General features: G+C 36.2%; 4 protein-coding genes across 9 annotated transcripts in view; 3 read left to right on the top strand and 1 right to left on the bottom strand.

Moving 5' to 3' along the window:
• tax1bp1b (Tax1 (human T-cell leukemia virus type I) binding protein 1b) overlaps nucleotides 1-23,493 on the bottom strand; it is a 98,543-nt gene that overhangs the window by 52,144 nt on the left and 22,906 nt on the right. The gene's annotated exons all lie outside the window — the stretch shown is intronic.
• On the top strand, nucleotides 4,479-6,698 carry hoxa13b (homeobox A13b). The gene is made up of 2 exons (XM_079626390.1): nucleotides 4,479-5,200; nucleotides 5,879-6,698. Exons 1-2 carry the CDS (start codon nucleotides 4,576-4,578, stop codon nucleotides 6,118-6,120), a joined length of 867 nt encoding a protein of 288 aa, XP_079482516.1. The 5' UTR covers nucleotides 4,479-4,575; the 3' UTR covers nucleotides 6,121-6,698.
• Nucleotides 12,897-15,925, top strand: hoxa11b (homeobox A11b). The gene is given in 3 exon segments (XM_079626069.1): nucleotides 12,897-13,164; nucleotides 13,166-13,796; nucleotides 14,535-15,925. Coding segments are annotated over 3 exon segments (1,002 nt in total). The 5' UTR covers nucleotides 12,897-13,026; the 3' UTR covers nucleotides 14,768-15,925.
• hoxa10b (homeobox A10b) lies at nucleotides 18,634-22,230 on the top strand. The gene is made up of 2 exons (XM_079626614.1): nucleotides 18,634-19,523; nucleotides 21,006-22,230. The coding sequence occupies exons 1-2, from the start codon at nucleotides 18,740-18,742 to the stop codon at nucleotides 21,281-21,283; spliced, it is 1,062 nt and encodes a 353-aa protein (XP_079482740.1). The 5' UTR covers nucleotides 18,634-18,739; the 3' UTR covers nucleotides 21,284-22,230.

The raw sequence follows: 23,493 nt of genomic DNA, 5'->3' as shown, positions 1-23,493 counted from the left end.
TTTCCTGTTAAGTGTGTGCATTCTTTATGTAGTCTGAATTGTAATTGTAGCTTACCTTTACACGAAAGGATTTGTTTTCAGGAGGTAGGTTCACTTAGGGAATACTTTAAAATATTCTTTCTGTAATGACCAATTCCAATAATAGCCTACATTAGACATCCTTCAAAAGCTGTCACGCTTCGTGTTGAATGACCTACGAGTTCTCAAAACCTTAACAAATTGTCTGATTTAATTTTCTTTTTTATGTAATAGAAATGCGTACAGTAGGTTTAATGTCTTTTATTTGGGCTGATTGTGTGGACCTTGACACGAGCTCCATGTGTGGTCGAAATAGGATACATGTAGCTAGGATTTTGAATAGGTGTAATGTAAAAGTTGTTAGGTTTAACTGCTTAAAGAAAGGCCTCACTATCTTTATTTCCAGAACAGACAGGCTTCATAATTCGGAAAACAGAAACACAACATAGACATTTAGCTGAGAAGACCTGTGTGTTTACAAGATGGCTTGCTGCCTTTATATTTAGCCCATGGTTCAAAACAAGCTTATTTTGTTATTTATTTTCACATGGCTATTGTGTTCCATCAAAAATAATTTTGCATGTAAATGTAATAATACCTTGGGACAAAATAACATATAGCCTAGGCTACTGTACAGTTTCCATTGACCAATTTATTAAAAACGATTTATTTAGGATAATTAGCTAATAATATTTACGCCTCTACATTTAATTGTATAGGCTGGAACTTAAAATAGTAAAAATTTAAATATTTAGTCAACTGGTTTCGCAGCTATGTCGTGCTATAACACACACACACACACACACACACACACACACACACACACAAATAAAACTTCTAAGTCAAACTGTTTGGTTTCAGAGAAAGAGAATTATGCATGTGACGGATGTTTGGACTTTGAATCATGATGTGCCAATAAAACAATTTCTTCCAGCCTATTTCATTAAAACATTAACTAATGTTATGCGATCTTTGCTTAGGAACAACACAAAATAGTTATTAAAATATAAAAAAAAAAATATTATTATTCGTTGAGGAAACGTTTCATTATTGCGTAATAAATGTGGTTGGCGATATTTTATCAGAACTGACAACAATAAGGGAGCAATAATTCCATATTACTCTCAAAATAATATTTATTATTTTTATACTTGCATCGAGGTTGTGACGTTTTTACATTTATGTAAATATAGGCTCATTTAATTCCAATGCAACAATAACGTCAGAAAAAGATGTCCCTAATATTAAATCCGTTAAAGTAAATTAATAATTAAGATATTTAATAATCAATTAGGCTACCTATATTAATAGACTTGCTCTGCATGTGTTTTAGATGTATCTGGCTATAGCTATAGAACAAAACCAATGACGTTATTTCAATTTATAAGATACATTTTTGAACATGTCCAGTAGCTATACCTACCTCAAATTTTAAAAGATTACGCGAACTGTCAAACCGCGTTGAACGAAAATTTGATTGGAAATGATTTTTTAAAATTATTATTAGGCTAATTAAATAAGCTACCTGTTTGCAATATCAGTGTGTGTCTGAAATATGTGCATGTAACATTACCAGGTGAGATTTTAAGCCACGGTTCTAATAAGGACTGAAGGTTTCGTGCCTTTCAAATATTTACTTTTAATATAGGCTACAGCAGCCACGACTCTGCCTATATTGGTTTTCATGAATGTTTGCAGAAGATGAATAAAAGTAGCCTACATCGTTTAGATGTTCTTTGCTCGTGTTTTTGAGAGGAAATTAGATCCAAGCCTCGTTCTTTGGTTGAAATTGTTTAAAGACTTATTTCAGTCTATTCCAATTACACAGACACATAGTCCTGAATGTTCTGCGATCCACATAGTGATTTAAATTATCCCAAATCGTAGGCTATACAATTGTCTTCAGCATCTCACAAATACCATTGCATCTATTTTTAATAAACATCATTTTAATATGCTCGGTGATTGTGTATAGCCTAAAAAATAGCATGCAAGAATTTAAATGATCCCAATTCTCTTCTTCTGCATCTCACTAATACCAGAGCATCTATTTTTTTTAATAAAAATCATCTTAAATCTTTAATATGCTCTGTGATTGTGTATCCTAAAATAATATGCATACATTAGTCCAATTCAGGCCTTTACATGTTAGGACGAGCAAACAAGACAATTGTGGTTTAGATGTCAAATCTTGAGGGGAAAATTTTGTTTTTGTTTTTAGGTTGATGAATAATTTAGCCATTTACCAAACTTCGAGGTAAATGTATAGCTGTGCCTCGAATCTTCTGGGTTTAGTCTGTGCACCAACAATTCTCACATCCGCCTGTTTACATGATGACTTTGTCTTTACACCGTTCAGCTATTGTGAGAGGGTCGGACAACGCTGAACGCTAATAGCTCAAGAAACCTTAAAAAGATCAAATAGGGACTTGGCGCCTAACATGCCCGTGTTTCCACGCCACCAGCGAGCTTATTTCCTGTGTACTTTACTTTGCTGTAGCGAGCGACACACGGCTGCTGCCCCTCGGTAACTAAAAAGGTTATTTTTTTTAGTTTATCCTTCATCTGTGCAGCTAACTAACAGCTATGCTGAATGCATAATAGTAATTTTAAATATTGTTAAAATAAAATCACCATATATATCGTAATTGTATTCTTGAGGCTGATATATTATTCATGAAAGTGACAGTTTGTGAGCAATTGTAAGGGACTTGCTGTTTCTCAGATTAGCTGGAAAATATTGGCTATTTGTTAACTATTTTAAAGGATCGTTCCAAAATCAATTTATTAGTTCAACCGCGACAAGAAACTTACAAATTTCTGTTTAAATATATCATGTTTCAAATTAAAATTTTAGACTCATATATAGGCTACTCACATAGTCGCTCACCGTGTTCTAATTTAAGAAGAAAACTGATTTTAAAATAGACTTAAATAAATGAAATAAGACTGATAATGAATCCTATGTTTTTTTATATATCATTTTTATTGAGGTAACATATATAATATAACAGTAGGCTAATAATAATAATAATAATAATAGGCCTAATAGTCTCCTACTATTATGATAACAGCCACTGTAAAAAAATTGTTTTAACATTGCTTTAACGCAAAATAAGTTTATAACTTTTTAAAATAAATTATACAACTCATATTTTTAAAGTCAGTTTAATATAATTTAAGTCCAAATGACTTAAACACCCAATTTGATTACTTGCAAATTTAAGGCATCAAAAAAATGTGTGTAATAATAACAACACTGTAAACAATTATATTATTAATAAGTTATGACAACATTTGTTTTTACATTGCTTTAACTCAATTTTTAACTTTTTTATGTTAGAAGATTCAACTCATTTTAAGTCAGTTTAATATAATTTAAGTTGAATTGACAAACATCCAAGTTGATTAGTCTACTTACAAAATGAAGGCAGCAACATTTTTTTCCTTTTCTTTTTCTTTTTTTACAGTGAATAGCAATAATATAATACGAAGCTCTTTACTCTAGCTTCTCGCTATTTAATTCCAGCAGTGCCAGACCTCTGTGCCAACAAATAACCAGAACTGTAATGGAAACATTGATCAAGAGACGCTAATGCTGAATCTGTGGCATCACAACACACGCACTGTAATACCTGTGTGCTCCTGTTTACAGTTTACCCGGAGATGGTCGTTTCCTGCCAGACGGTCTAGCCTTCGGTGACAACAAGGGCCCTGGCTAGACTGCAACTTTCAACTTGACCTTGGCCTCCAGCCGTGTGTAACTCATATGTAAACGAGGCTTGCCAAATTGTGGGCTGGATTTCTAGCCGTATAGAGTAATAAACTGGTGGTCATTTTCATAAAGTGTGATTTGTTATTTGACAATTTCATGGGCTCGAAATAGTCGATGGCATTAGAGATGATTCCCTGTAGCGGTGCAAAAAAGAAAGAAAGAAAATTGCCATTTTAAGTGTTTTTTCTGTTCCTTGTTTAATTTGCGTGCTCAATATTTTTGGAAGACAAAAAGTTAGACTTAAGAAATTATTGCTTTTCTAAAATAATTATAATAGCCTAATAAACCAAAACAGTTGCAGGCATGTTAATAGATGGTGACTGAAACGCACCAACTAGATAAACGTTACATTATCCGCGTTATCTTTTTCATAACTGTATTTTAATAGTAGCCCATATGAAAATATGATATTTACGAATAATCTTTCTGTTAAAATAGTTATATATGAAGGTGCGTACAATTTAGTGCCATTGCGCAATGGAATGCCACTTGGTTTCCTCTTTAGGATAAAGCTTATCATCAGAATCTTTATAGGTATTTTTGACCAAATCCCTCCACTTTGTTTCAGTTCAGTGCAGTATGTTTGTCTCGCTAGATCGGCGTTATCTCCAGTTTAGACGTTTATCAGCCTCTTTGCATGTCACGTGCCTCCGCTCGTCCAATAATAGTTGGATCTTGACGCACACGGGACGCATGGGTATCTGTTACTCCACCGATCCACTGCTTCTCTTTCAGTCTTGGGGAATTCTAAAAGAGCTGCTAGGCTCCATGTAGGGCGTGCTATGACAGCGTCTTTACTCCTCCATTCCCGCTGGATTGACCCGGTGATGTTTCTCTATGACAACGGCTTGGATGATATGAGCAAAAACATGGAAGGATTTGTGGGAGGCAATTTTGCTGCAAATCAGTGCAGGAATCTTATTGCCCACCCGTCTTCTTTGGCCCCGAGCACATACTCGTCGAGTGAGGTGCCAGGGTCGGGCATGGGAGAACCTGTCAAACAATGCAGTCCGTGTTCGGCCGTGCAGAATTCTCCCAGTGCGTCTTTGCCTTATGGATATTTTGGCGGCAGCTACTACCCGTGTAGGATGCCCAAGTCCTGTCCGCAGCCCACCTCCTATGGGGAAAAATACATGGACACGTCTGTTTCTGGAGAGGAGTTCCCTTCTCGTGCTAAGGAATTTGCTTTCTACCAGGGTTACTCGTCTGGCCCTTACCAGCCTGTACCGAGTTACCTCGACGTGCCAGTCGTACCTGCGCTGAGCGGCCCTGCGGAACCGAGACACGAGTCTCTTCTGCCCGTTGAAACCTACCAGCCATGGGCTATCACGAACGGGTGGAGTAGTCCGGTGTACTGCCCGAAAGACCAAACACAGTCAACAACCTTATGGAAATCGTCTATCCAAGGTAAAAATGCTGCACTTTCTGCTTTTACTATGAGAGGGGGGGAAAGTTACTGCCATCATTTTTTAAAAGTAGCCTACAATCAACTTGGATGTAATTTCAACTTAATTATTTACATTAAACTGACTTCAAAATTACTTGAATCTCGTATAACATAAAGTTGAAATTTGCTTAACTTATTTTGACGAGTTAAAGCAAAGCAAAAAAATATATGTTGTCATAACTTCTTGATCATATATTTTTTACAGTGTAAAATTGAGCTTTACCTACACTGTTAAAAATGCTGGATTGTTTCAACCCATGTTTGGGTCAAATATGGACAAACCCAACCATTGGGTTTACAAATTTAATTTAAAAAAATTAAACCAACCGTTAGGTTTGTCCATATTTGTTCAAAACAGGAGCTTTGAAATTCTTCATCTTAAAAGTACAAATGGTCTACAATTTATATAGGTTATTCTCACCACTTTTCCTGATTGCGAATAGTTATTTTTTATTTATTTAGGCTATGTTTTTGTGTGTGTGCATGTTTTACTTGAGGCATTTTTTTTGTTGCACTGCCTTGGAAACATATATCAATGTTTTTTTTTTTATTGTTTATTATATACTGTATTTTGTTTTACACTTATACTGCTTTTGCAAGCAACCTCATTTTGGTTTTGATCTGATTCTGACCTCTAGATACCGTGTCAGGTACCGATGGAGCGTCAGTGCGTCGAGGGAGAAAGAAGCGGGTTCCCTACACCAAGGTTCAATTGAAGGAACTAGAACGAGAATATGCCACAAATAAATTCATCACTAAGGACAAACGAAGAAGGATATCTGCCCACACAAACCTGACCGAGCGACAAGTGACCATCTGGTTTCAAAACAGGCGGGTGAAAGAGAAGAAAGTGGTCAACAAGTACAAGGCCATCAGTTAAGCTCTGAAAAAAAATGTAAAACTGAAATACCAAAGGGGTATAAATGGAAGGACCTTCAACATTATTTATTCTGAAATCCATTCCATCATCTGTTCCACGTCACGAGATTATGCGGAGATGCATATTGCCAATACACTGACATTGTTTAAGCGAAGATACTGCTCAAGAACAATATACCCACATTCACCACTTGATTTTTTATTATTATTTTTAATCTATGTCTTTGACAGAAACACGTGGGAGGATTGTAAATTCAACTCAACACAGTGAAAGAAAATCAGTGAAGTAAACAGACAAACCCATGGCAATTCGTGTATTTTTTTTATTTAGATTTTTACACATCACGTTTCCATAAAAACAACTGAACCTTGCAGACTTTGGATATGCATGCTACGCTAACTGTACACTAAATTTACCCCAAGACTGTTTCGAGCTTTTCTTTTCTTTTTTTCTTTTTTTTCTTTTTGAACCCCATGCGCACATTTGTAAATAAAAAGAAGCTTTCATGCACCTGCGAAATATACAAATTCGCACGTGTTACTGCAGACACTATGCAAATAAAACTCCCCATTTTAAGTGATGTATTTCTATATTTGTATCTTGATAATTATTCCGAATGTCAACTTTTTTGCCAAAATGTTTAACATAAACATAATAACATAGCCTATATCAACAAGCCTATATCTATTTATTTTGAATGTAGCTATTTATATAACTAATTCTATTTTACAGAAAGTAATGAGAAAAATAGAAGAATCAGCTGCTAATACAAATGAGTGAATAATGGCTGTGATATTGATGTCTTTCCCCAAATCCCTGAGAAGTGTTTTTTTTCAAGAACAATTGTTCTGCAATAGGCTAACCCTTTTCCATGCGCGTAACAGTGCTGCCATCTAGTGGCACACATATGCATTTGCCTTGACTTTCTGCAATTGGGTCATTGTTCCTCAGTATTCGAGATCTGAAATCTACGAATACTTGGTTTATGTGTTTGAGTTAATAATTAGCAAAGCACCGAAAAGTTATACTATTTTTTTCCAGTATTTCCAGTCATCAGATTCTGCACACTTAAGAAAAGGTTCAACATAATTCTATAGATTCTGTCAGGCGCCTCATACTATAACCTTTTAGTGGTTCCTTCACATCATGGTATATTTTAGTGGATTTAGTTTTAATTAATGAATTTAGTATTAATTACATTTTATGAATTAAACAGCTCGTAAACATAATTTTTGTATTATTAGAAAAAAATCGAAATAACCCACACATGAAAGGATTATGCAATCATTTAAGACATTTATCCTTATATATAGAACCTGTATGGCATGAAGCGCTCTTTAAAATTGAGTCAAGAACCGGGTTTTACAGAAATTTGAAATTAATTTAAATTCAATTATTTTTTTAAAGACTTGAAGATCACTCGGATTCCTAAAACAGGTAAAGTATGGGTAATAGCATATGTTTGTGTTGGTGTTTAAAAAAAAAAAGCAAATTAAGCTACTTTAATATGATTAACACTGTCAAAAATAAAAATCTGAAAGAGAAAGAAGTGAGTGAAAGGAAGAAGACAGTATGCCTGATATTGGTGGTAGGCTATAGCTATAATCTTTTTCACACAATGCTCAATTTAGCCAAATACAGCTAAAAAAAGACTCCCATTTGGAGCCACTGTGAGGTTGTTTTCCACAACAAAATGACAAAATAAGGTTTTACTGAGTAGGCTACTTCTTGACCAACTAATAAATATTTATACATACAATTGTATATAGACATAATTTTAAAACAAACCAAAACAGAACAAGCAAGTAAATACACGTAAATAATAAATAGCCTACCAACAAAAGGTTCCGTTGAAATTTCCACAAATTAGAGAAAACCAAATGACACATAAAAAACACACGTACAGCGTATTTCCAATCAAATGTGTGAACTGAATACAATTATTAGTGACATACCATTTCCCGTTTCAAATGTATTTATATTTCTGTCAGTCTTTTAATATATAGCCAATAGGCTCTCTCTCTATATATATATATATATATAGGCTATATATATATATATATTTTACGATTAGACATTAAAGATCACTTGCACAACAAATGCATTTTCAAATACAAACTCTTTGTGTATATGCCAATTGCTCAAGTTAAATGCAAACCAAAGCCACCAAGACATCAATAAGAATAAAATACAAACACACACACACCAGAAATTAAATGCAATAATAAATAATCCATTTTCTTTTTGTGTACTTAAGTTGGCTTTTTATCTTTGTTACACGATGTGACTTAATTCATTTCGAAAATGCAATGTTTCACCGCCAACGTTTTTATTCTGCAAAAACGGTAGCAGCAGGTCATTTCTGCAAAAAAATTTGAAAATATTATTTAAAGATTCAGAAATATTTTGACTTATCATCAACTTCTTTGTGTTTGTTACAGAGCTGATACATTTAATCGTTAATATGTTTCATTAACAATTGATCATTGATTTTATTGTATTCTCTAAATGCGTTAAATAACAACAAACATTTAGATTCATTATGCAATTTGTCGTTATGGCACAAGTAATTCGTAGCATATATCAAAGTATGACGGCTTCTGAATAGTCACAAATAAATGATCATAGAATCTATTTGTGGGATCTGAAGGCAGCCTATGAGGTCTGGAAACGCGTCTGAGCAGACGGAAAGTGTGGAGAGAACTCCATGTGGACGGGATTTACAATTTGCGTTTCAGTGTATCAAAGGACATTTCAATTTGGGCTGTGCTGCCACCCAAAGGCACTACAAAAAATGTCATTTTAGTAAACCAGTAGTTCTCAACATTGGGGATGGTCTGTGCAAATTGAATTCAGATGCTGTTGCGTATTTCTCAGTTTATAACATTGCTAAATATTAGATATTATAAACTTCAGCTTATCGAAAGAAAATGGCTGGTGTGTGTAGTCTATATAGCCTATACTTTTTGGATATGAAGGCTATATTCGTTTTACAAATATAGGATAATGTAGGATGATGCCAGAACACAGACGTTACGATGTGAAACCGTAATGCACGTCTCATTACTTTACTGAAATAATAACAAGCAACAACGACAACAAAGCTCTTCCATTTCTCATACAAAACATGTCAACATTAGGTGCTTGTCGGCTCCTTTCTGCAGGCCTATAGGATAGCCTATAGAAATAGCCTAAATATAATGTTTACAAATACATTATAAAATTACTTATTCTGAAAAACTCCTCATACGTCTGATCTATATGCATAAGAAAGTATTTGGTGCACACAAAATTATAAATTGTAATTCAGCTTTGAAAGTTTCATAATTTGTGCACTTTTGTTTACAGACGCAAAATTGTAGTTTTTTAATTAAAATGATGATGACCGAACAAAGCGTTTACTACAATATTTTATAAAATATGTTTTACTAAACTATAAATTCCGATATTATACTAACATTAATTTTATGAAAGACGGCGTTTCCCTAATTGATATTTAGATAGGTTTCAATAACATAAATTAGACGAAAGTGTGCTGTTTTAATACTTTTTTTAAGGCGTTTTATCGCATTTTCCTCCAGTGAAGGGCACATTAAAGCAGTTCATATCAACATATTCAGCAACAGTTTTATTTCACTTGTTTGGTTGCAGGTCTGCACTTCTGATAAATTTGGTCCCCTGTAAAACTGTTTTGTTTTCCCAGGTCAGCGTGACATCAACGTCTACACTCACCAAACTTTACCGAGCAAGTGCAAGGCAAAGGTTGGGTTTAGGTTCACTCGTTCAGTAACCTTCTTCAATCTGACGGGAATCAGAAAACACAAACATGGGTTATTTTCTTCTATATTTTTAACATTTCACACAAATCACCTACTAATCAGTGGTTACAGAGTAAAAACGTATAAAGACAGGGCATTTTAGAGCCTAAGTTTTCAAGCCTATATCTTACGTCATTATATGGAAATATTAAAAGTGGGCCCTCAACTGCACTGCGACAAAACAATCTGTGCTAAGTAAATGCACCAAAGCGGAAGGGCACCTCGACAGTAAGATCCCATTTTCACATCAAAATGACACATTGTCGTTTCTTTTTTAAATCTAAATTACTAACAAAACTGCTTTTTCAATATTACATTCGTTGAATGCATTCTTTTTGAAAAATAGACTCTTGCTACTAACCAGATTTTAAATTATCTTCTCAGGGATTCACGTTTAACTAGCCTATATGGCATTAAATTAATTTAAATACCATTTCTATTTATAGCCTAATCTTCGCATTCTCAAGGTAGACGTCATTCAACATAAGAACATAATTTCATTATTCCAATTTAAAGAGCTTTGTACGGTGAATAGCCAAATCTACATTTCTTTAAATGCATTGAATTGAAATTAGTGTTGTGAAATTCATTGCATTCGCCAAATAGGATTTTGCGCGAGCTTCACCGCGCGCTTTTACACGACAATTGCACGATTTACAATATTCAGAGGAGACTTGGGTAGTTAAAAAAATCCAAAACCACAGCTTTTCAAAGTGTATTGAGTCGAACACAGAACAAATTTGTTCTGAGTAGAAGTGATGACAAATTGGCTTGGACTGTACCAATTATACTGTGCCTCTCAAGAAAGAAGTGCTAACTTGATCCAGTGCGAAAAGTTAAGTTTATCGGTCATTTGCCTAATTCCTTCCCTAATTCGGGTGAGTCAAAAACAATGCTGAAGAAAATGCCAAAAGTTCCGTGCAATACAATTATGCCAATAGGGTACTCGCGGAAACCCTCAAACCTCATCCGGGGCGCTGTTTGGGCTATTTGTAAACTACCACTTATGTGGAAGTGACCATCACCCTTTTGGTCTTGCTCACACACTCTCAAAAAACCCAAAACGGAATGTAAAGATTAAATTATTTCTTTGTGGAGTCATATGGAGCCAGGCGTGGGCCTGGTCACTAACGCTACACTGAACGACATCTTCTATTTTAACACTATAAATGTTACTGACCGAAACATGCATGATCACCTTCTATGAACGCGTGCATTTGATCTTGTGGATTTAAGCCTGAAAGAAGCTAAAAACAGGACTCTCACCCGATACAACGCACGGGGCCGTTGTCTCCCTTTAATATACTGTTACCCGTGACTTCAGGTCTCATTGAAGTTCACGAATTCCAAGTAGGTGGCGTCTCATGATCACTCTCCGACGGCCATGGCTTGTCTGAGCTGACAATGGCTGGAGGAAGATACCAAAAGCACCATAAAACCACGTCTGTCTTGGACTGGTTTTAGTTTGTGTTGCCTCCCAGCACAAGATTACTCATTAAAAGCTATAATACCAACGAAATCAGCGTTGGCAATAAGGGGAAATGCAAACCATTCTAATCTCTCAAAGAGCGCATTTTCGTTGTTGAACACAAGCACTCGCTTAACTGGCTTCTCTTTTTATTTGATTTCTTCATAAATGTATGTATTTTTAGATTTTCGGATATTGTTCATGGTTTAATCCAAAGTAATTCTAAGGGGGCCATAAGCTAAAACTTAATGGGCCTCAACTGTGGTTTCAAGCCGATTCACTGCATGACTCTAGTGCCCAACCCGGGCAAATTCTGCCTTTGTCTTGCCTTATACACTGACTATAGGCTACCTTAAAATATTTTTTTGGGAAGCGTATAAACGCTTTATGAATTCTGCACAGGAGAACGCAAATGTACCCTTATTGTAAAGTGTGTTCTTAAATAAATACTGTAGGTATGTGAAAAGATAATTAAATAAAGAAGCAAATAAAATAAAAACATAGGCCTAGCTAATTTATGTAGGCTATAGGTTTGAACCAAATGGCGCTCAAAAAACAAGTACTATTCATATGTAATTAATTCAATAGCCGGATTCTGCAGTCAAAATTAAAACTAAACTAACTAAAAATAATATTATTAAAACTAAAACTATCTAAATGAATTGCAATGTTATGTAGCACTCTTAAAAATAAAGGTTATCTTGAAGGTATCTTAAATTGTTCCATGAAGAACCTTTAACATCCATGTAATCTTTCCATTCCACAAAAGGTTATTTATAGTAGAAAAAGGCTCTTTGTATTTTCAGAATGTTCTTCACACTAAAAAAAACGTTTTCTTAAGACCTGTTCACTGAAAAGTTCTTTGGGGAACCCAAAAATGGTTATTTTATTGAATCTCTGCGAAAATCCCTTTTGGAACTATTTCGAACAGTGTGATTATAAATAATAATACTAGCTCATCCAAAAGCGCATTTTGTAAAAAAAACACAATCCTTTATATTGCTTCAACATCATCTAGATTTCCCAATATAGTAAAACCTCAGAAGGGCTTCAACTGAGTAAAGGCGTAATGTATTATTGCGCCAATTGGTCGAAGGCTATTTAATGTTCTGAATTGACTATTGTGAAATAAATGCAAATATATGAAACACATAACGTAATTCTGTTTTATTTCCCCCACACAGCCATACCATTATGTTCGATTTCGTTTATTACATGCAATTGTCAATTAACAAGAACCTCACTTGCGAATTCAAATTGTACACATCGCTGCGAAAGATCCTTTTTGTTCCATCCTGGCATCTTTATTTTTAAGAGCCTATACAGCGAGAGAGAGAGAATTACAGCGAAATGAGATGTCTGAGACCTAATAGAACAAATCCATAAACATGAGAAGCCATTGTGATGTTTAGTAAGGCGCGTTGGCTGTTAAGCATGCGGATGGGTTTCTCCAGCAATCCAAAGTGTCAACATAACCAACTGTGGTCCACTGCATGCACACGTTCATCAATGAAAGAATCGCTCACTCCACGACTTGAACATCTGCACATGTTGGCATACAATATTCTAAGAGGTACATGTCAATTTCTGCCCTTGGTCACATGACTGGCGCTCTCTGGAATGGATGGAGATGGATCTCCACGTCAGCTCACGTCTCAAAAATTCCTGCTCGGCGGATCTGCTTCAAAGCCAGTGAAGCTGAAGCACTTCTGTACGACGATGCGAGGCAGTACTATGGTTGTGGCGTGCCCAACCAAGTGTCATGATGGATTTTGATGAGCGGGTACCCGTTGGGTCTAACATGTATTTGCCCGGCTGTACTTATTACGTGTCTGGAACGGATTTTTCCAGCCTTCCTCCTTTTCTGCCCCAGACCCCGTCTTCATGCCCCATGACATACTCATACTCCACGTCCAGTTTGCCACAAGTTCAGAGCGTTAGAGAAGTGTCTTTCAGGGACTATGCCATTGACACGTCCAGTAAGTGGCACTCCAGGGGCAATCTGCCACACTGCTACGCGACCGAGGACATGGTGCACAGGGACTGCCTGTCCAATCCTGGAACTCTGGGGGACATGCTATCGAAAAATAACTCGGTTCTTTACCACTCCAACACGAGCCATTCGGCCAACGTGTATCATGGCAGCGTAGGGAGGAACGGAGTGCTTCCCCAAGCGTTTGACCAGTTTTTCGAGACAGCGTACGGGAACGTGGAAAACCAGCCGAGCGAGCACCCGGTGGACAGAGCGACCGGGAAGGCGCCTCCTCCGCCCGCGGACTCAGGCAGCGACAGTTGTCGGGGAACAGAGGAGGCAGAGCGGTGTGAAGAAGCCAGCAGCCCGGAGCCATCTTCCGGTAACAACGAAGAGAAATTCAGCGGCAGCAGCGGCAGTACGTATTCAAGCAGTTGCGCGAGAAAGTTTCTGATGTAACGTGCTGTTGTTAAAGGTTTTATATGCTGTTTTATAAGCATATAAGGTTTACAGAGGGCCCTGTATATTTACCCTAACAAAACTTAGTTATAAACGCGAGATCACGTGCTCGAAATTGAAATTGGCCGTGAATGATAGGCCATTTCCCTTCGAGTCTTCGAAAACATGCTTTCAAGACTTCATTACAGTCGGGCTATTTGTTAATGCAGCGTTATTTAAGAGATCATAGATATCCTGTGCTTATTTATCGCCTCTGACTGCACGTTTTACGTCAGGGAATTTAAAGAGCATTTTTGTTTGTTATTGTTCTGACTTGAGTTCCTGTTAAATACTAAAAGGTAAATCTTATCAGTTTTCTTATGTGGTTATTTAATTTTTTTAACTTTTGTGGTGAATGAAAAGCAGTTATTGTGTGTATTGTTGTAGAACTCGATATTTCATTAAAATAGCTATTTAAGGGCTGAATGTAGACTATAATGTGTTATTACTGATTTATCGTTTAATTATTACAGTCAGATTTAGATAACCGCAACAGTTTTGTGCATCATTTTGGGAAAACGGCAATTGGGTGTAGCCTATAAATAATCTATTCAGTTGTCTCTTCTGTAAGCACTTATTTAAATTGTATATTATTTCTATGCAATTATTTAAATTTAAAGGTCAAAAGCATTGACTGTCTTTTTTCTTTATATTTCAGATGGACAGAAGACACGGAAAAAAAGGTGTCCTTACACGAAATATCAGATCAGAGAGCTGGAGAGAGAATTTTTCTTCAGTGTTTACATCAACAAAGAAAAAAGGCTACAGCTTTCCAGAATGCTCAACCTCACCGACCGTCAGGTCAAAATATGGTTTCAAAACAGAAGAATGAAAGAGAAAAAACTAAACAGAGACCGTTTGCAGTATTACACCACGAACCCTTTGCTTTAGATCGAAATCATTTCTAGGGCGAGATGGTTAATTTCAAGTTCGTGGATGAACATTCCGGCTCCCAGAGGAGATACGACCTTTATTCCTCTGACAGACTTTTTCATCCATAAACATGGGCTACATTTATATTCTCTGTAATCTTTACCGTTTGAAAACTATTATTATGATGTTTCATTTTATTCAGTTATGTGACTATTCAGTTTACAGGGATTTTGTATATTATTATTATTATTATCTGACCAAGATCTGTAGTTTTCACATATGTGTCATATAGCAGTAAGTATATGCTTGAAATCTGTTTAGATGGAAAAAATGTTTGGGAGGGCGAGATATAAATACTAGTGGACATGAAGGTGTTTTCAATCTGTTAAATAGATAAAACTTTACAATAAGGTCTCATTTGTTAACATTATGCTACCTAATGCATTAACTAACACGAATTAACGATGTGTACGATGTAACAATAGGTTACATTTGTTAAATATTTATCTTTGTTAATTATAAAAACAGTCGTTCCTTGTTTGTTCATGTTAGTTCACAGTGCATTAAGAAAAAACATTTGATTTTAATAATGTATTAGTAAATGCTGATATCAACATTAACAAATATTAATAGGCTACATGCTGTAGAAGTGCAGTAGTTCATGTTAACTAGTGAAACCTTATTATAAAGTTAAATACCGTTAAATACTGTTCCCTGTGTTTTATAGGCCTACATTATTAGAATAATTTTCTCATTGAATGACGCATATTTCATGAGCTTATTGTGATCTAAATGCATCACGCGCGCTATAGTCTCTTATACTTGAATTGTGTGAACTTAAAGTGTATATTTGATATTACTCGTCTACTGCGCATTCTCCAGTGAAATCGGGTCACTTAACAACATTGTGTTCAAAAATGTCCAAAAAAGGAGCAAAATTGTTATTTATTTTTCAACAGACATTGGGCATTATTAAGGCAAAAGCAATAACTGAACCAGCACGGACACTGCTTGAGTCCCTCTGAAACCCCGAACCTCAATTGTATTTTAATTCTGTGTTTTCTCCACCTTTTTCTTTAAAACGTGTGAAAATATATATCAATGTTGCAGGAGCTCATTCATGTTCACAATAATCTCTCATGTTTATGACGTCTCTTCAGTGTTATATAAATCAGTCTCTTGAAATATCTCGTGTTTTCTCTCTTTTTCCTGGAGCAGGATCAAATGTTTGATGGATCTTGCGTTATATTGCCTCCACGCGTTTTCTTTGATTCAAGGATCAAGTGTTTGCCGTTATTAATGCCTCTAGTATCCATTACGGAACTGCCCAAAAAACATGGCTGTGTATGTTTCCATGAATCAAATGGCCTTTCAACAAATTGTCGAACATCCAGATACGTTTTCGTATTATATAGCTGTTTTGAAAGCATGTATAGCTAACATCTCGACAAACCTGAGAATTAAACTCTAAGGAAAGTTATTTTGTCTTGAGCATGAAAAAAAAAGGACAATGAAAAGTCTCGTTCCTTCATAATTTTACAGTTTCCCTGTATTAATATATCGATGGTCCAGTGCGAAAGGGTCACAAATCTGATATGGCTTATGCCACTCGGAAGTCTAATAAACCAGGGCGAGCCTGGGCGACCATAAGATAATAAGGACTGTTTTACGCGATGACCCTGACGGTTTGCGCATCCTTTGAGGCTCGATGGAATTTCGCTGTAATTACGGCACTTCCCCCCGTTGCTGCAGCAACTCGGCCATAAAACCAGTCTTAGTCTGGAGCATTTGTAGAATTGGAGCGAGGTGCCATAAACCGTCTGAGAACCAAGGTTATTAACTGTGACTAAGAGCTAGAAAACAACGGCTGGAACCATTGAAAGCTTGTGTTCACGGACTTTTCCGCCATCATTTGTCTCAGTGTCCCATCATGGCACCACGACTGGATTGTTCACTATTTCGCAGCGCCGGCGATACACTTCGTGTACACTGGGTGGCGCACTTTAGATCAATGTCATTGCCGGGTATCTAAAATTCCTGCTGAAACATGTTTACTTTGTGTGCGGGCAAAGGACAACATCTTCGTGACTATACAAGGCACTGTTTAAGGTAAATACAGCCAAGCTACCATTTAGATTTTTTTTTTGACAGTATTGCATTTTAATTATAACTTTAGATAACAATAACACAATAATGTTCCAAACGTAGCCTATGTGTAAAGTTTAATGATAAAAAAAAGAAAAAGTTGTAACTAGTTGTATTAGTGCGAATTAGTGTTTGTATGTTCCTGATAGTTAGCCTATCAGAGCTTCTTCTTTTTTTCCAAAGTAGGCTAATTTTGAGAAACCGTAGACCTGTTTTGATTCTTGATGGCCTAACCTTCATGGACTATAGGTTTTTTTTTATTCCAAAATGTTTAAGCAATAGCCTATAAAACGACGTATTTTGCGGATTATTTTGATGTGTTAAATTAACATTTAAAGTCTCTATTATCTCTTTATTCGTCTTTATTGGCTAATTAATATACAATTCCATTGACTTTTAAAGCAATGGCCGTTTATTTCCTGATGCAGAAAGTAGCCTAGCCTAAATAAATATAATGTAATAAATGTAATCTAAATAAATGTAGCCAATTCCAATAATTACAATTAATCTCTCAACGTAGCCGAAAATATTAACTTTCAAATAATAATTTTAGGCGATAAAAAGCCTGTCTCTTGTGGAGACATTTTCACTCGTTAAGATTCTACAATGTGATTCAAAACATTGATTATTTGAGCAGGGACACCTTTCCTATCAAGAAAATTTGTTAGTTTAATTCGTTTATTTATTTATATTGGTGTCCCATTTTTTTGTTCAATGGTTCCTTCGACTCGAGTCCTCCAATTGTTCTATTAAGTCGCTTTTTAAAAGCGCATCTTAATGGTCATCTTGTTATCAGAAACATGTTAATTTCAGCTATAAGAAAATGAATGCTATGGACATATAAATAGGCCTATTTGTGGATCTCTGTAGAAATATCAGAGTAGCCCATTTAAAAACCTTTGGAAAGAAAAGTTCAGAAATAATTTAACCGCATTTTTCAGCTAAATAGACCAAAAAAAGAAAAGAAAGAAAACTATCCCAAATCTGAGAAAAAAAAATGTAATTGTATTTCCTGCAATTAAATGCAAATCAAATTACATATAGCCTACAACTGCGGACATATACACAGGCTGCTTTTCAGATGGAAATAGCATATCCCCTGAACGTCAGAAATAGGCAAAGATGAATTGCATTCAACAATTGCGTTAAAATTGCTATCGGTAATTGAAATGCCATGGGTGTGTGGTTAGATTTGTCTCTATATTTATGAAGGTTATTATAGCTTTTAAATCATTTGACTCATAACAGTATTGCAATTATAAAGCTTAAACAGGCCTATAGCTTTAAGATGATCACATGCAAACTCTTTATAATATTCTATGGAAATCCACATCCGCCATGAGTGTTTCTGAAAGCCGCCTCTCGTTTTGAACTTGAGTGTAAATAAATTGTTTTGACCCACCGCGTGCATGAAAACCAGAAGAGCAGTCTGTAACTCACTGTTTATGTGCTTAAAGGGCTGTTGGGGCAATTACAGTGTATCATAAAGGTTTACAATTTTAGCACTTGATCTCCTTTTCGATACCTTGTTGCTTTTTGCTTTTATACGTGGCTCACAAGGCTCAGCGGCAATGTCAGTGTTAACGAAGTCAGTGGTCGTAAACATAATGCTGTTCAAGTTAAATTCTGTTTTTATTCGCTTATACTTCCCGAAAAACCAGTGATCAGGTTAATGTAGATTTGACTTTTAAAAAAAATCTAGTAGCTTGAAAAAGATATGGGACACAAGGGTTACGTGCGCACAGAGGGAGGAGTCATCGGTGCTCGTTGCGATTTAATTGGCTGTTAGCTCACACCGAGTTGTATAGTTATCAGTAATTATATTCAGCATGTTTTGCACAAGAAATGTCATCCAGAAAGGGCAATCTTCTTCCACCGTCAAATTATACCACAAAGATGTCATGCTCCGATAGTCCATCTGGAAACTCGTTTCTGGTAGACTCCTTGATCCACGGAAGGGCCGAGGGAAGTGGACACTACTACCAAAACAGCGGAGTCTACTTGCAGCCGACCTCAGAGTATTCTTATGGACTCTCGAACTGTGGCTATTTTTCTGGACTCAAACGGAACGAGGGCAATTCGCAAAATGTAGTACCTGCTACATGTGGGCCATATCAAGGCATGGAAACATGGCTGGAGACGTCGAGGTCCTGTCGCATTGAACAGCCTAACAACCAAATTACCCCACGCTCGTTCTCGCCCACCATAAAAGAGGAAAACTCTTACTGCTTATACGAGTCTGAGAAGTGTCCAAAAGACACCGTTACTGAGGATATATCGTACTCGCGGCTGACACCGAACTCGTGTCCATCTAGCAACAATAACGGCTGTGTTCCGGTGCCCGGTTACTTCCGTCTATCTCAGACGTGCAGCACATCTAAAGGTTTTCCAGACAACCAGTCTATATCGACTCATCTTGCTGCTGCTGCTGCTGCTGCTCAACGCTCGAGCCGATTTGACAGCTCTCTTTCAGCCATAGCAGCAGAAGCGAGCCGGGAAGAGAGCGAAGAACCCCCCGCATGCGCACCATGTGCCCCGGGAAGAAACAAGGAGCTAAGGGGGTCCACTGGCACCGCTTCATCTCCCGAGCCACCGGACAGCCCGGAGAAGGCGGTCACTGTTACTAAAGGTTAGTTTTGTTGCCCAGTCTTAAAGTCCAAAGGATTTTGGACGTCCTTTTTGGGCGCGTATGGAAACATTAACGACTTTGCGCGCGATAAATATGGATTTGTTTTTTTGTAGATTCCATATACAGTAATATTTTTATTTTAAACACCCCATAAGGCAAGTTTAGCAAGCATAATCATGTGCGAGATTCTTCTCATTTAGAAATACATTTCTGAGGAGGTGCAGCACGCCCAAACCAATTCAGCTTAAGTCATTGTGTCTGTCTGTCTGTAATCCTTTACACATAACGCACAATTCCATCGAGACAAATGCAATGTACTTGAACATTTTTCTAGCTTTTAAAGCACGCGTTTTGAATACCATACAGACCATTTAAAACATATTGCTCAAAATATATAATTTAATAAAAGCGCACATTTTATTAATATGTTCACACACATATGCATAGAAATATATTCCTGTGTGTCAAACGCAAAACTGTGCTTCAGTTTCTTAAATGCATCTCAGTTTTTTAAACGATCACATTAAATGTTCAAAAAGCAAATAAGGCCTATTGCTCACGAGTCACGACCCATGGACTATCCCCATTTATGTATTTAGCAAGCCTGTTTGTGACAACTTAAGATCTGGTGAGATCACCTAATGTGGGTTATAAAAAAATTCTAGATGCATATGTGGCGAGTGTTTTTTAGTTACACTGCCCGTGAACAAAAAAAAAAAAAAAATTGTTCTTCTAATCTAAACTACAAGAAACGACGGATAAAGCGTCACCATCAGTGCCTTTATAAGGCAATTGTTCTAACAAACAAAAACTTTCTATTGATAAAAAAGTCGAATTTAACTTACAGATAATAGTAAAAAAAAAAACTGAATTAAAAAATCGTACGCCAATATTATTCATATGCCTACACGCAATAATCTCACAAGGGTAATAATTTACATTAAAACAATGCAAGAAGAACGAGTATATGCTACTGCTGAACAGGATGTATACTTGATGTGTAATTATTTAATTGATTTTGATTTGACTAACGTGTCTTTGTTACACTGTTTATACATTTAAGTTCTGAGTAATATTAAGTAACTACATGTACACTGTAAAATTCTGTTTAATAAGTTATGATTTTTTTTACATTGCTTTAACTCATCTAAGTTAAGCAATTTTTAACTAATTTTTAAGTCAGTTTAATGTAGCCTAATTTAAGTTGAAATGACTTAAACATCCAAGTAGATTCTACTTAGAAATGTAATGCAGCAACTTTTGTTACTGTGTTGTACGGGGTTAGGGTTAGTTGCATGTAATTATGCATAATTTATAGTTATTGCTATAGTAACTACATGTAACATGTAACAATGACACTGTAAAATAAAGTGTTACCCTTTAGTCATTCATTGGTAGGCTATAACAAGGCGTATTGAGCCTATTATAAAATGTTGTGAAATGGGGGCTAATTCTGAACTAATATTTTCCTCACATTTCCAGCAGGAGATTCCAAAAGTGAGAGTACAGCTAACTGGCTGACTGCGAAGAGTGGCCGCAAGAAGCGATGCCCCTACACCAAACACCAGACACTAGAGCTGGAGAAAGAGTTTCTCTTCAACATGTACTTGACACGAGAGCGTCGCCTCGAGATCAGCCGCAGCGTTCACCTCACGGACAGACAAGTCAAAATCTGGTTTCAGAACCGACGGATGAAGCTGAAGAAAATGAGTCGAGAAAACAGAATCCGAGAGTTGTCGACCAACTTCAGTTTTACATGAAGCCTCTTCGCTTTATTGATCTCTGGCGCCCTCCTCCTCCATCCGCTGCAGTGCCATACAACAAACCGTCTCCGTAGGTGTGTGTGTGTGGGTGTGCATATGACTTGGTGCAAGATACTATTGATAACTTATTGTGTGTCGTATACTGTTGACGTTTTTATCTGTTTATGTATAATTTTATTTGACATCCCAGTCGTCATAACATGTCATGGTTATTTATAAACTGTCACTGTAAAAGCAAGAGAGGAAAATATCTATGCTGAAGGTGTTCATTGTACATAGCATTCAGACTATATTGTACATTTATTGTATATAATTGCGATATTTGCATGTTGTAATAATAAGTATTATGGAACCATTTTAAATAATAACAATGCGTTTCTTCTTAAGTACGACCTTGTCATGTAACCTATTTGCTGTTCTAGGCATAAGTCCAGTTCTTAGAAAATTGTATAGTTATAAAAATGACGGGACTTCCTATATTGATTTAACAGGATTGAAAGGTACAATCTTTCTGAAAACACAGATGTAAATTAATTATTCATAAGTGGCAGAAAATAAATAAAGGCATGTACGTCAAACTAATAGCCTACTTTTAAACGATTCTTTGAAACACTCCTGGTTTTCTTTATAACGGGGATTTGTAATGGATTAGTGATGACTGTAATTTTACTGACTGTAAAGTTAAATGATTTATATTATTTCATCTACATGGTCCCGTGAAGAGTCACACAAAAAGTATTATTCCAACCATTCCTATTCCTGTGACAAATCTATTCCTGTCGACATTCAGATTATTTCATCTAATTTAAATACAAGGGAATATTCCATGAAAAGTCACAATTTTCTGAAGCATTGATAGGATCACAGCAGTGTGGGCAAAAAAACCCCCCCACATGTTATTGTACTTGCTTGTGCAACACACAATGTCGATAAAATAAATCGATAAAAATACAGCGTTGCCTTCTTACTGATCTCCTCGAGCAAGAAACAAAGACAACTGCTAAGTGATTTAGGTAGTTTCATGTTGTTGGGCTCTATTTTACATCCCCACAACACGAAACTGTCTTAATTGCCTCGCAGTGAGATTCAGCACAACAACAAGACAAATAAGTTGCGGCGAAGTCTGAGAAGAGCTTAGAACTATTTAGTCTAAAACAAAAACACCAGCATGCAATTCTCAACAACATTTTATATATTAACGACGTTATGTGAATGCATGAACTGCACTGTTGAACTGGAATCTTTAGATCAGTATAAAAAGTAAATGGTGGAGTGCAGGTGTAGATAGCAAGGCCTCGGTTACGATCAATGCACTTTGGCCAAAGCCGCGTGCGCATCGGAGACTGAGAGCACGCCCACATTGCCGGATGCGTCTGCTGGGCCGGAGGAAAAAAACACAAAGGCTTTATTGGCCATATTCAGGCCAGACAGCCAAGTTACAACCCGAAGAAAAACAGAGTAATAGCCCCTGTTATAAACAGAGTCTGTTGAAGTGCCCAGAGATCCACTCTTCCGAGGACAAGATCACAGCAATGCTCATTGACCAGAGGGAGAGAATTTGCTTCTGGTCCCCAATGGTTGTCCTCTATTGTCAATGTTTTCAAGGATAAGGCTAAAAAGGTTTTACTGTTATCAGCATTAAATTAAACTATTCCCCATTTGAACAACACTATATAGCCTACTCATAGTTTACGTTACAATCACAACGTTTCTGATTTTCAAACACCACACAGGCCATTGTTTATATTCTGCGTGCTTATAACGCATGCTGTCCAACGATGCTACGTTTATGCTTAAATTTAACCACTGCACTTATACGAATATATATAAAAAAAAATACAATGCAAGTCACTATTTAGGCTAACTGAATATAGACAAAAAGTTGCTGCCTTACATTTTTAATAGCCTATCAACTTGGACGTTAAAGTAATGTCTACTTAAAATACAATAAACGGACTGTAAATATTGAGTTGATTCATTTTTTATAACATAAAAAAGTTATTTTGATTAGTTAAAGCAATATAAAAACACATGTTGTCAATTACCTATTAATCATACCTTTCTTTTTACAGTGTGGGATATTGTAAAACAAATATTTTCTGCTATAACCTATTATCTTAATAAAAGAATACAAGAACAGTAGCCTATCACAACAAAATTGGGATTGTTCCATAATATTGTGATAGATGAGAAAATCATGATTAAAT

This window comes from Phoxinus phoxinus, assembly GCF_949152265.1.
Source record: "Phoxinus phoxinus genome assembly, chromosome: 10".
NCBI classification, from domain to species: domain Eukaryota; kingdom Metazoa; phylum Chordata; class Actinopteri; order Cypriniformes; family Leuciscidae; genus Phoxinus; species Phoxinus phoxinus.
This window is presented reverse-complemented; position numbering and strand designations above follow the sequence as displayed.

Bases quoted from the DNA above. Each gene is read 5' to 3' on its own strand.
- hoxa13b (XM_079626390.1), top strand. From the start codon at position 4,576: ATGACAGCGTCTTTACTCCTCCATTCCCGCTGGATTGACCCGGTGATG. The intron at 5,201-5,878 runs GTAAAAATGCTG...TCTGACCTCTAG, and splicing joins ATGGAAATCGTCTATCCAAG to ATACCGTGTCAGGTACCGAT.
- hoxa10b (XM_079626614.1), top strand. From the start codon at position 18,740: ATGTCATCCAGAAAGGGCAATCTTCTTCCACCGTCAAATTATACCACA. The intron at 19,524-21,005 runs GTTAGTTTTGTT...TCACATTTCCAG, and splicing joins GGCGGTCACTGTTACTAAAG to CAGGAGATTCCAAAAGTGAG.